This window comes from Gastrolobium bilobum, unplaced genomic scaffold (genome assembly GCF_033153095.1).
Source record: "Gastrolobium bilobum isolate Gb01-03AN ecotype WA unplaced genomic scaffold, APGP_CSIRO_Gbil_v1 utg69964, whole genome shotgun sequence".
Lineage (NCBI taxonomy): Eukaryota > Viridiplantae > Streptophyta > Magnoliopsida > Fabales > Fabaceae > Gastrolobium > Gastrolobium bilobum.
This window is the reverse complement of record NW_026899392.1, coordinates 35,107-48,065: the sequence shown is the minus strand read 5'-3', so window position 1 is coordinate 48,065 and position 12,959 is coordinate 35,107. Positions and strand designations below refer to the sequence as shown.

Here is a 12,959-nt window from a genome sequence, read left to right as displayed (position 1 = left end):
TTAAGCAGAACCTTCAATCACAAACTAAAAGAATATAAACAAGTCTAATCTTTCACATCAACTTGAACCACTAGCATTAAAACCATCATTTTCCCCCCAGGAGGTTATCATATGGTTTAAGATTTCAAAGAAACGGCAGACTAGTAAGGCATACAAATCTAAGTTTGGTAAGAATGTATGTATATCCTTAATTTAGATGTTGATAATATATCATTACATATTTGCATTAACTGAATGTTGAACCGGAGACAACTTAGGGGAATGGAAACTAGAGCAACTACCTACCTTTGAGGTGGACCTGTGAGTTTTCACCAGTGGAACCAATGACTGCACGACATCTGCCATGAGAGGCCGATAATCTGCCTCTGGTTGCACACACATTACAGCAATTGCCGCTACCTGGATAACCTCTTTCATAGAGTACTGTCCCTCCAATGCAGGATCCATAATCTCTACAACCTTTTCTCTATCAGTCAAAAGGGGCAAAGCCTAAACAAAAATAGAACAAGCAAGTTTGTTAGAAAGAGCAAGTGCTGAAATACAAATGTTACTAAAGTGCAATTCTTCTTTTCATAAATGAAAATATTGCAGTACCAACTGATTAAATAACTTTCACTGGGTACTACAGTATCAAGATAGAACTTGATGGGAGAAAAAAATTAACAAACGCACCCAAGAAACAAGAACGCCTTCCCCTGGAGGTCTCTTCATATCAACGGGCACTCGGCCAGTGAGCAGCTCCAGAAGCACAACACCATAACTGTACACATCTGATTTTGTTGTCAGGTGTCCTGTTAGTGCATATCTGCACAATCAAACATTCCAAAACAAAAAAGCTTTTGAGTTTTACATGAGATGAAATTACTCAAAGAACGACTTGTGTAATAAAAATGAAGATTACACTAACAGAATAAACAAATAGATGTACAAGCAAATTATGAGTTATGATTTGTACTCAGGGGCAACATATCCCTGGGTGCCTAAAACTCGTGTTGAAACATGTCCACCAGCTCCATCAGGTCCAATCTTCGCCAATCCAAAATCAGAAACTTTAGCATGAAACTTTTTATCCAAGAGGATGTTGCTGCTCTTAAAATCTCTGTGAATCACTGGGGGACTGACATGTTCATGAAGATATTCCAAACCCTTAGCAGCTTCGAGTGCTATTCTTAATCTAGTTTCCCAATCCAGCTTCATGGGCGTAACATTAGAATCTACAAGAAAACCAACTCATCAAGATCAAATCCAACATGCAAAATAACATGAAATATCGGACAAAAAATATCTACCATGGGTGCAGATGCAACAACTGTGCATTTTATACCAACTAGCTTGCTGACTTAAAAATTTACAAGAAAATGGGAGAAGACAGAACAGGATATCCATGATCTTGTAATGTCTGTAATAAGAGACAATGACACAAAATGCTTTTATAAACTCCAGAATTACAGAATAAGAAACAATTATAACTTTATTACAAATCATATACGATGAATACAATGGACAGCATATCTCTATCATCAAATATATTCCCAACAGATTTGAAAAGTGTTACACCTTCAAACTAAAAAAAGTTCTACTTCTATTTTTCCTTACTGAGCACTTGGGGTGAGCAAACAGATAAGGAATAGCAAAAATAGAGATCGTTATATTAAAATTCCTGAGACATATGACATATCTCTCTCATCATGAGGATCTGAGCTATTGATTATCATTAAAAACCAAACCAAACCACTCCCCATTAAACCCCAACTAGCGAGGGTGGGGTGAGGGTAATTCTCATATGCAGTCTTACCTTTGCATAATTGCAAAAAGACTATTTCTTGATTTGAATTCACAACCTTTCAGTCACAATGCAACAGCTTTACCACTACTCCAAGCTAGCCCTCTTTGATTATCATTTTAGAAAGAAAAAACCCTACCCAGATCACTATGTACTGTAGTCTCATCCATTCACGACACTTCATATTAGAAAAGAAAAAGGTTATCTAATAAACATTTATTTCATTACTTACTGCTGATAGGATAAAGATGTTCCTGCAGGCCACCATTTGCCATAAACTCATACACCAGCAGTTTATGATTACTATCAGAGCAGTACCCAAGCAATGCCAGCAAATATGGAGAATGCAACCGAGTTAGCAATTCAACCTACAGTGAGATGTAAGCAACTAATTCAACTTAATTCCAAAAATGAATCGCTTTCCCAAGCCATCGATTGCTATCTAATTCATTGGTTCATTGCCAAAAAAGAAAATATGACTTCATAATCTCCAAATGTCACTTTTTTTTATTACAAGTGAAATCAAGTGCATTAAGAATAATATATTCCCTTTCCAACAAATTCTAGAAAAGAAACTAGGCTGACCAAAATGTTCAAAGAGTAAACAAACCTCTACTTTAAATTCTTCTTCTCCTTGCTTTCCTGCTTGATCCATGAATTTAATTGCAACTTTCCGTCCATCATTGAGCACTCCCCGGTAAACAAGTCCAAATCCACCATGACCAATCACATTTGACTTGCTGAAGCCCCCCGTTGCAGAATGTAGCTGCTTGAAAGTGAACACCCGAAGTCCATCCTCAGCAACAATTTGCAGGTTTGCAAAGTCACTTTTCTCGTTAACGTTAGCGTCTTCAACTAACACAAAACGAAAGCACAATCTATCAGTAAGTGGACCATCAATGATCACATGTAAATACCTAAACAGTTGCAAAAACATAAATCAATTAAACAAATGTCCCGGTGTCTTTCCTCAACTAAACGTTCCATTTTACAGTGAAACACTGAAACAACACGAAACTTAATTAAAATCCAACCCCACAAATAAAAAATCATTTTTTTACACAAAACAACACATTTTTATCAGAATTTCCACTAGCACCAAATCCATGAGAGAAAAAAATGTAGAATAAACAAAAGGCCTCCATGCAAAACAAAATAGAATACAACACAAGATACACTACCCCATCATCAATGGCGATAAATTTCTATACCCCTTTAATCAAACTTTCTTTCAGAGAGTTAAAAACCGAGCCTTTCACTCCCCATTTTCTCAGATTTTCTTGGCAACTAAACACACACACACAAAAACACACCTTTTTGGCTTTTGCGACGCTTGGAGACCTTGTTGCGGATGTAGCAGTAGTAAGCAAATGCAACAAACAAAGCAAACACGGCGAGGGAAGCAATCAACACCATAGCCACAAGTGCAATCCTGGCCTTCCTTCTGTAACCTTCATCCTCATCCATTTCAATTTTTTTTTTCGAGAAGCAAAAACCCTAACCCTAAAAATGGTTAAAGCATTATGCCAGAACCGTGAAGAAAAAAGAGCGAAAGAGAGAAACAGTGATATTTGCAGCTTCGAAGTTCGAAGACACACACTCTCTGACTCACTCTCCCTCCGTCAGCTTTTGTTTTGTGGCGCGTAGAATAATGATGCTAACACTTTTCTTTGCAATTCAGCCCTCAAATTTATTGAAATTTTCTATCCTATATACTTTTTTTACAGTATTTATGTTCCTTCCCCTACATTCTTGTATTAATACCAACGGTTAGTTTGATGTAAGAAATAAGAATATAAACGGTGGTGAAAAAATTATGAATTAATTTTTAGAATTTAATATTTTTATTTTACTTTAGATTTTTTTTTTTTCGTCACACTTATATAAAAGTAGATGATTTTCACAAATTTTTTCTTTCTCTTCTCTTTATAATAAAACTCATTCAATTTTACCTGAGTGTGTTAGAAAATAATTTTCTACAACAAAAATAAAAATAATTTTCCTATTTCTATTAATAAAATATGTCTACGGATTTCTCATTAAAGCCTTTATTCTTATACCAAAATGACCCATTATATTATTAAGATAAAAAATAATAGTGTAACATTTTTTAAATTTATATGTTAATTTTTTAAAATATGACAATTTATACTATATAATAACTTTGGATTGAAATTATTAAGATATTATATATATATATATATATATATATATATGAGAAAAGTGTATATCATTTTTGATCTGGACAAAAATTATACAAATACAAGGTTCAACCCAAAGGTCTTCACCATTAAACAAAATCTTTAGTCAAAGAAGACTGCAAACTTCATCTCTATCACCAAGGCTATCACAGCAAAAACACCTCTATAATAGCAAACTCATGACAGTCATCAAGCTGCACAATATTAATGGCCTTATCTCATCAAGCTCCTCAAACATTAAACATGGCAGCTCTATTACTTTGTCTCCAAGACAAAGCAAACCTGATCACTAAGTAACATCTCTCAAGCTGCTCATCACTTTACAATAAATACATATGTTCAACACTAAGGTACATCATCTTCTCCTGCATAATAAAACCTGCTTGAACCATAACTGACTTGAACGTAGGAATGTTTTGCAGGTACACCCCTCATCTTGTTTCATAGAAGACCCATGGGATACAGCGGCCCAACTGCAAGATGCTCTGATCCAAGACAGTTTCAGGTTGTGCAGAGGAAGATAACATGATCGGCCCAGTTGTAAAAACTTGTTCCGATCAATTTTAAAGGATGTAAAATTATGTCATTTTAAGTGAGAAAAATATATAGATAAAGGGGGAGAGTGGACAAAAAAAATAAAGATGTGAGTCTCACCTCTTTATGAGAGTAAAATGACACAAATTGTATCATTTAAAAGGATAAATATTTTTTCATATATATAAATATTATTTTCTAAAGTATTTTTTGATATAGTATATATAAGAGATTAATCTCTTAAATACATTTAGAAGCTGAATGATATTTGTCCTATACACGTGAATTTTGGAGCGAATTTAACGTAGGTCTATATCTTCAATATAATAGGAATAGGTATTTTTTTATTAAAAGCGAAAAAAATAAATTTCACTGACATTAATCATAAACGAGTCAGTCGAATAAATAAAGTTAAATGATTTTTTATTTTATTTTTAGTAAGTGATGTAGTAAATTTTTAGTATTATCGAAACATTCAAGATATTTTTCTAACATAGGTACTTAAGGGTTTGACTTCTTTTTACTTAGACCAATACATATTGGCGTACTAAAATTTATGTTCAGTAATTACCAAAAGAATTAAAATTAAAATTTTATGTCTGTCTTAAAATTTAATATGTTATATTATATTTTTAACTGCAAACAAATTGCTTATGCAACTTGTGCCTAATGATAAAAATTAGGCTAGTTGATTTAGTCCACATATGCTTTTCAAACAAACAATTAATTGAAATTGCCTCATTTAGAATTTTAATGCAATTTTGGGAGTTGATACTTGATAATATAAAATTCAATCGAGGAATATAAATATTATCTTTAATTTGATTTTTTGTTGCTGCTATGAGCCTGTGACTACTATGACATTTCTTTCATATATATATATATATATGGGCAATATTACTCTTATGCAATAGGAATTTTTTTTTATCTTATGTCCATACATCGATATTTGTGTCAATTATTTTTTATTTTTTTTATTTTTCTTTCTATTGGACCCCACTTTAAATTGAGTGTGTAGGAGATAACAAAATTTTTATGTGACATGAGACTACAATTACCCTATATATATATATATATATATATATATATATATATATATATATATATATATATTTGTAATTAACCTTGTTGTACTCACCGATATATTCATCTCCGGTTTTTAACAAATATTTAAATGATTGTATATAATTGAATCACTATTCCATATGTTAACGATTTTTTTTTCTTTTTACATGTATTATTCCTTTAGCAAGTTTCAACTAGGTTAAGAAAATGACTACAAATGCTTTCTATTTTCTACAGCTTTATATTCACCCAGTATCTTGATTTTGACTTACTAAGTTAGCAAAACATTAATACATTTATCAACTCATTACTTGTTTAATAAAAATAATGATTTCTTACTAATTTATTGACTTAATGCACTAAAAAAAATATTAAATTCATACAAGAGTTCCTCATATTTGTTTGATGTATGTGAAATAATAATTATTTGCTAGAAGTAGTTGAACATCCATACAAACAAATTTGCCAAAATTATTTAGGCACACGGTGCTTCAGATCTAAAAAAACAGTTTGGCCCCTTTCAGGTTTTTGCAAACAATGACCTCCAATCTTACATAATATGATTGAAACTTTGAAAAGAGAAAAAAGAGAAACTCAAGGGACTGGGGAATGCAAAGAAATATTGAGGTCAGCACGTTTGTCAGGCCTGATTGGATAGGGATAGCAGAGAGTAATATTAATAGTTTAATACTATTCCTGAATCCTAATATGACAAAACTTACCCATTGCTTTGTGTCTCTGTCTCACTGTGTAAACATGACCCACATTAAGACCCTTCAAAAGCAAACAAGAGAATAGTGTGATATACTGATATGCCTCTCCTTCCTTATTTCTAAAAAATAAAATGCACACCCCTCATTTGAACTTTGAAGACTACTTTATTTTAAACTGAATTATTTATAGGTTCATATTTTCTTATATTGTAGGATAATAGAAGAGAAAAAAAGTAGAGATAAGTTAAATGTGAGTCTCACATTTTATATTAAAAAAAAAAAAAAAAATTAATTGGCACGGAAAACGAATTTGTGTAGGAAAAAGTTCTACTCTTATGTAGAAGGAGAATATGATTTCCCTTATTTATATATGTGTATGCATTCTATAACAGTTTCAACCAAAGATATTTTAGTTAATGATTTGTCAAAACAGCAGAAACCGTTCATAGGCTTCGTTTACTCGTTGACGTATTTGTTAGTGTTCTTTTGATGAATTCAGCATCAAATTATGCAATTACTCTACCTATCTTTATCATACTCCAAATATGAGAATTTGGCCATTTTTGTCTGAATAAATGACCTTATGATATACTTCAACGGTAACGAAATCCATTTCTATAATATAAACAAATTAAAGCACGCAATCCTAACTTATAATAGAGAAAAAGAATCAAAATAAAACACTACAACGCTCCAACACTCTTCCTTGTTATTTTTTTTCTCCCACTTCTACCAAATAAAAACAGCATTATTACCACATAAGAGCTATGTCATACACCTCCGTTAATACTTAAAATAGTTACAACTATTTCACCAAAAAAAAAAAAAATTACTCACAACTAAAATATATATATATATATATATATATATATATATAGAGAGAGAGAGAGAGAGAGAGAGAGAGAGAGAGAGAGAGAGAGACTTCAGACAAAAAAGAGAGTAAAGAACAACATTAAAAAATAAAATAAAACTAGTCAATAAAAATATTTTTTTGTCAAATTTGATAAAAACAAAAAAAAAAAAAAAAATATTTTATAAGTCAAAGGTATTTTACATTTCAGTTTATACTCGAGAACAAAATATATATATATATTCATTTCAATCTTGCTAATCTTCAGACAATTGAGAAAAATAATTTTATTCTATTCCTTCCTTCCCTTGGCACGTATAAGATAGAAATAAAAAATGGTACTCGATCCAAATGAACGAAAACATATTCTGAATCTTCACTTACGAAGACCGCATCGCTGGTCGAAGGTAAATATATGCTGAAAATCCATCTTTATTTATGAAAATACATCATAATGTTTGAACAGGTGAAAGGCTCAGGTTATCACACCCATTTGTCTCCCTTGCATACACAATCAGCGAGCAAACACAATCAATCAGCCTTGGATAGTGAAATAAGAACCTAATTACGTACACAGCCGTTAGATTTGCTTCCTCATTTCTTGCCACGCAGTTTGGCACCAAGGGCTCTCTCCAACTTGCCAATTATCTGCTGGTTTGGAATAGCCTTCCCTGACTCGTACTCCTGGATCACTTGAGGTTTCTCATTGATAATCTGCCAGCAATCACGCTCGTTATCAATAATACCAAATTCAAATAATGAACATAAAGACACAAAAAACATATATGTGGTGGGAGAGAGAGAAGAGCAAAATACTTGAGCAAGCTGAGCCTGAGTAAGTTTCTTATCTGTTCGTGCTTGCATTATAGCTTTCTTGAGTTCAGTTGGCACACGATCATCTGGGCACACAAGTCCAATCACTTGGTATAAGCATTAAAGTAGGAAGAGATGACAATCATATATAAAGGACAAGGCTCCTCTAAAGTGAGCTTGTCTTTAAAATAAACAAGGGATCCAAGCTTCATTTACTTTAAAGTGTATTGTAATCTTTCCTACTAAAATTTAGGGTGAATATACCCTTGCTCACAAAACAATCTCACTTTAGAGGAGCTTTTTCCATGTATAAAAGATTTCATGTTCAAAGGATTAAAAAAGATCATTGATTGCAGGGACAGAGAAAATGCATCAAGTACTTTTAGTATCAGAAGACCTAAAACTAGTATTACAGCAGTGCTACTGCTGAACAGAGCTCCTCTTCTATCCACAGAATATGTTATTACATGAATCTGAACAATTCAACCATGTTTAACACTCATAGAGCCAAGAGAAACAATTATAATAATACTAATAAATTAACAGCTAGAATTGCTGACCACCAGAGCAGTTCCATCTCATCAAGCAGAAGTAAACTATAAGCAACAGATTGTACATCTCAGTTTTATAATTGCTGTGGTAAGATGTTATTACCATTTAATTTAGAACTTGAACATCAGGGAATAAGGTAGGAGATCAATTTGCAGAAAAATCTTTGCTTTGGATGGGGCACTACTATCACAAAAGATGGCCCCATGAGTTCTGAAACTATCCTCATGTTCATCAATAATCAAAGATGACATTGAACTACACTAGTACACTGAGTACACTCGCATTCCCATGTCCAAGCTATGTAGGCATTTTTTGCATTGTGCTTAAAAAGAATTAGAGCATAGACTTTATAACTTAAATCTGATTGATGAAATAAAAGAAAAAGTAAATATGTTATATCCACAGTAAACCCAAGTCAATAAAAGAATATGAATTTCCCCAGTAAATACAATTTACAGCTACAACTTCCAAATAATTTTCTTATCATATTCTGAAAGTTAGCACTATTTACAAGTTATTTTGAGAGTAATAAGGAATACCTCCACTTCAACTCACATGCTTCAACCAAGTATATATCCATTCAGGAAAACACTAGAAATATAATCCCAACATATGAATTACGAGCCATTTAGACAATGCATACAACCCATCAAAACATGCTCCAGACAAAAAAATTACCATTGAAAACTACTAAAGCTGGAAAAAAAGCCATTTCAAGGGAGGATCCCTTCAATGGTAAAAAAAGTAAAGAACTGAATTAGTAGAGTGTGTGTGTATACATATATATAGACATGTATGCATACTCACGAGCTAGATTCTCTGTATCATCATCGAGCCTCTTAGTGTTCAATGAAGTGCTACTAGAAGCAGCTTTGTTTGTCCCAGCATTAACTGTACAGAACAAATTAACAATCAACACTCTGACCAGCAAAATAAAAAGATGGAAAAGTGAGAAACATTCAACCAAACTAGTAGAAATTAACTCAATCAAACTATTAGAAATTAACTCTGCTTTAAGTATCCCCAGACTAAAAGATGAACCCATTGTAACACAACAACAAAAATAAACTCAAAAGCAAAAACCGCTCAAAAATTACAAAAATCACTTACAATGTATAATTATTAGCAGTAAAAAAGTCTGTAAATTCCATAACTCATAGTCACAACTCAAATTTAAACACATAATATTGATAACGATAATAACCAACAAGAGAGATGAAAACTCCACATCCCAGATAAATGATCAGTACCATGATTATCAGCGATGAGTCACAAATAATCATCAGGATACATATATATATTATTATTTAACATACAAGACAAACTAATCATAAAAGAGATAACTATAAAAAAGATTATATCTAAACAATAATCAATAACTGAATAAATAGAATTAATCCAAAATTTTAATCAAGAATCGGAACAGAACTCTATATAATTAAACGCTTCGATCCAAATGTAGCGACAAATCGCACACGGAATGAAACAATGCAAATCCAATTAATCCTAGGGTTGGGGATTTAAAAAATTTGAAGCAATCTCGAAAGGAAAGGGGAAAGGGGAGGAGCAAACATTTCTTGACGGTGTCGATGTCGGCGCCGGAGCGGCGAGCGGCGTTGACGGCTTTTTCGTCCTTCTTGGCGGCAGCGGTGGGAGCTTTCTTGCGGAGCACCACCGGTTCCCAATCCTGCGAAATAGGTCCACCTCCTGACATCTTTCGAAGGTTTTCTTTTCTGTGTGTGGGTTAACAACTTCTTGTTGGTGTGGTGTGGTGTGGTTTGGTTGTGGTCTAGCTCTATCCTCTATCTAGGGTTTTTGTTAGAAGATGGAATCTATAAAAGGTGAGGCGGTTATGGATATTTTTCTATATATTTTTGGATTCGCTTTTTTCTTAACGCAGACAAGTTATTTGCACTAACTCAGTAAGTTCAATATGATGTTATTTTGGGATAAAAATTATTATATTTTTGTAATTTTAATTTAATTCAGGGTTATTATAGTTTTTATAATAATTTTTTAATTTTTCAATCTCAAAACGACGTCGTTTTGGAAGTAAATGCAGATAATTTATCTGCATTAACAGCAGAAATATTTTTCTGATATTTTTTTTAAGAGATTTGATATGGTTACTATTATTTAGTTATTATCAATGTCGTTACCAGTTTATTTCACCATCGATTATGTTAATCGAATGGTTATATTTATTTTTACCTTTGTATGATTATGATTCCTCATAATTAATGTTTTCACATTAAATATAGGAGAATGATCCGTTTATAAACTTTTTTGATTAATTTTTACAAATTACACTATCTTCCCCCGGAAGAACATATTGAAATTAGTGTTCTTCTGGGAGAAGATAGTGTAGTTTGTAAACAAAAAAATTTGTAAATATAACATGTCCCTTAAATATAAGAAGGGATAGATTATTCTATCTATCTTTATTTTACCTACATTTGCCTACCTCTTTTAATACCGTTCGATTACAATCTCATCCGACGGTCGATATTTATAATATAAAAAAAAAACTTATTTTTGCCAAATCTTTCTCCTCACTTCCTCTCACATCCTTTCTCTGTCCTCCCCTTTCTCTCTTCCTCTGCGAACATTGTTAAGAAAATTAACAACTCAACATTTGCAAGACTGGCCTTTATTGTTTGGTACTGTCGGTTGGCTGCTTTGGGCAAATAGAAATGACCTTGTGTTCTCTAATAAGAGCCAACCCATGGATGTTGTTATAAGGAGTGCTCAAGAGATATGCTTCAATTTCCTAGACGCCCAAAACAAGCTTTGTCATGCTGGTCTTAAGAAAAAACCAATGGATGTAATTCAGGTCAATTTGATTTTTCTATAACAGGGTGGACCAAATTGAATGTTGATGGCTCTAGCACTTGTGGTGACATAATTACAGGTTGCGGAGAAGTGCTCAGAAATGATTCCGGTAATTGGGAATTGGGATTTTCAAAAAAATTGGGCCATGGAAACTCTATTAAGGCAGAACTTTGGGGTATTTTAGTTGGCTTGGAGTTATCCTGGGTGTAACGCCCGGCAACTTGCAAGGATTAACGACTGTCCCCACACACTAACACGAGACTTTTCAGCGTGTTTTGTCCTCACTCGCACACTTCCCAGGAAAACTTCCCAGAAGGTCACCCATCCCAGAATTGCCCCAAGTCAAGCACGCTTAACTATGGAGTTCTTCTGTTCCGGGCTACCGAAAAGTGGATGCATCTTGTTAGTATAGGTAGTACCAATTAATTCTTATAAGCCATTCCCAACTATACCGTCCCATACCAGCACAGTCTCTGGAATCCCTTTCTTTCGGGTGTGGATTCGATTCATTCATGTACCCCCGTCCCTAGAAGCCTGCCAGGAGCCACTCCTTGTCCATGCCCTTTCGCACCGGCGATCACTCCCCGCCCTCGTCAGCGCCCGGGATGTTACACTGGGAGTTGGGAAAGAGAAAAATTCATCTTGAAAGTGACTCCTTGATGGCACTAGAGCTTATCCAGAAAGGCTGTCAAAAGACCCATCCTTTGTCTAATCTTGTAAGTGGAATACATGGGATGCTATCTAAGAATTGGGGGATCAAGATCACTCACTCCTACAGGGAAGGAAATGCTGTTGCAAACTGGTTGGCTTCTTAAGCATACAAACATGGCTGGGAGACTGTTATTTTCAATGAAGTTCCTAGGGAATGCTCTATTAGATTTCAGAGTGACTATAGGGGCACATGTTGGCCCAGAATAGTAGCTGTTAGCTAGTTTCTTTTGTTGATGTTTTTAATTTCCTTTGTTATCCAAAATAAAAATAAAAATGAGAGAGCACATTATTCAATAAATTGATTTTGTCTTTTTCTTAATATAACAACTATTCATTTGTCATGTAACATAACAAATGTATTTTCCATAATTTAAATGTTCATAAAAAGTTGATTTATAATACACATTTTCAGAATTATTCCCTAACCTAATTTCTAATATCTCTAATTATTTTCATGATTATCTATCAATTTTTGTAATTTATTGGTTATTCAACTAATCTGATTCGAATAATTATATAAACGGCAAAATTCTTCTTACCAAATTTTAACACAGTTATCACAATATTGCTCCATTATCTATTTTCATGCTAGACTAGCATTATGGGGAGGAATTTAAAAAAAGCTAATTGTGGCCATTTGCCCACGACCATATACGTGTAATGAGTCTAAGCCTATCCTTCAATCATAAAGCACTATTGACTGAGTACCTACCTGGAGACAGGATGGATCCGGTGAACCGGTGGTGAACCGCGGTTCAACCGGTATCGGTTATAGAAAAATATTTTTAAAGTTGTAGCTGCTGAGATTCAAACTCAAGTCTTATAAGGATGACAAACAACAACTTACCACTAGGCTACATTTATTTGTTGGTTAATATGCACCTTTTAATATATTTATCATATCA

At 33.4% G+C, this 12,959-nt stretch overlaps 2 protein-coding genes across 2 annotated transcripts; both read right to left on the bottom strand.

Annotated features, from left to right (window-relative positions):
* Positions 1 to 213: 213 nt before the first annotated feature.
* Positions 214 to 3,250, bottom strand: LOC133290164 (probable serine/threonine-protein kinase PBL23). The gene is made up of 6 exons (XM_061488223.1): positions 3,097 to 3,250; positions 2,394 to 2,638; positions 2,016 to 2,151; positions 956 to 1,214; positions 673 to 805; positions 214 to 489 (listed from the first exon to the last, which is right to left on the bottom strand). The coding sequence occupies exons 1-6, from the start codon at positions 3,248 to 3,250 to the stop codon at positions 214 to 216; spliced, it is 1,203 nt and encodes a 400-aa protein (XP_061344207.1).
* A 4,171-nt stretch (positions 3,251 to 7,421) lies between these two features.
* Positions 7,422 to 10,348, bottom strand: LOC133290162 (multiprotein-bridging factor 1a). Its single transcript, XM_061488219.1, has 4 exons — positions 10,084 to 10,348; positions 9,319 to 9,402; positions 7,963 to 8,045; positions 7,422 to 7,860 (listed from the first exon to the last, which is right to left on the bottom strand). The coding sequence occupies exons 1-4, from the start codon at positions 10,223 to 10,225 to the stop codon at positions 7,741 to 7,743; spliced, it is 429 nt and encodes a 142-aa protein (XP_061344203.1). The 5' UTR covers positions 10,226 to 10,348; the 3' UTR covers positions 7,422 to 7,740.
* Between the last annotated feature and the right edge of the window lie 2,611 nt (positions 10,349 to 12,959).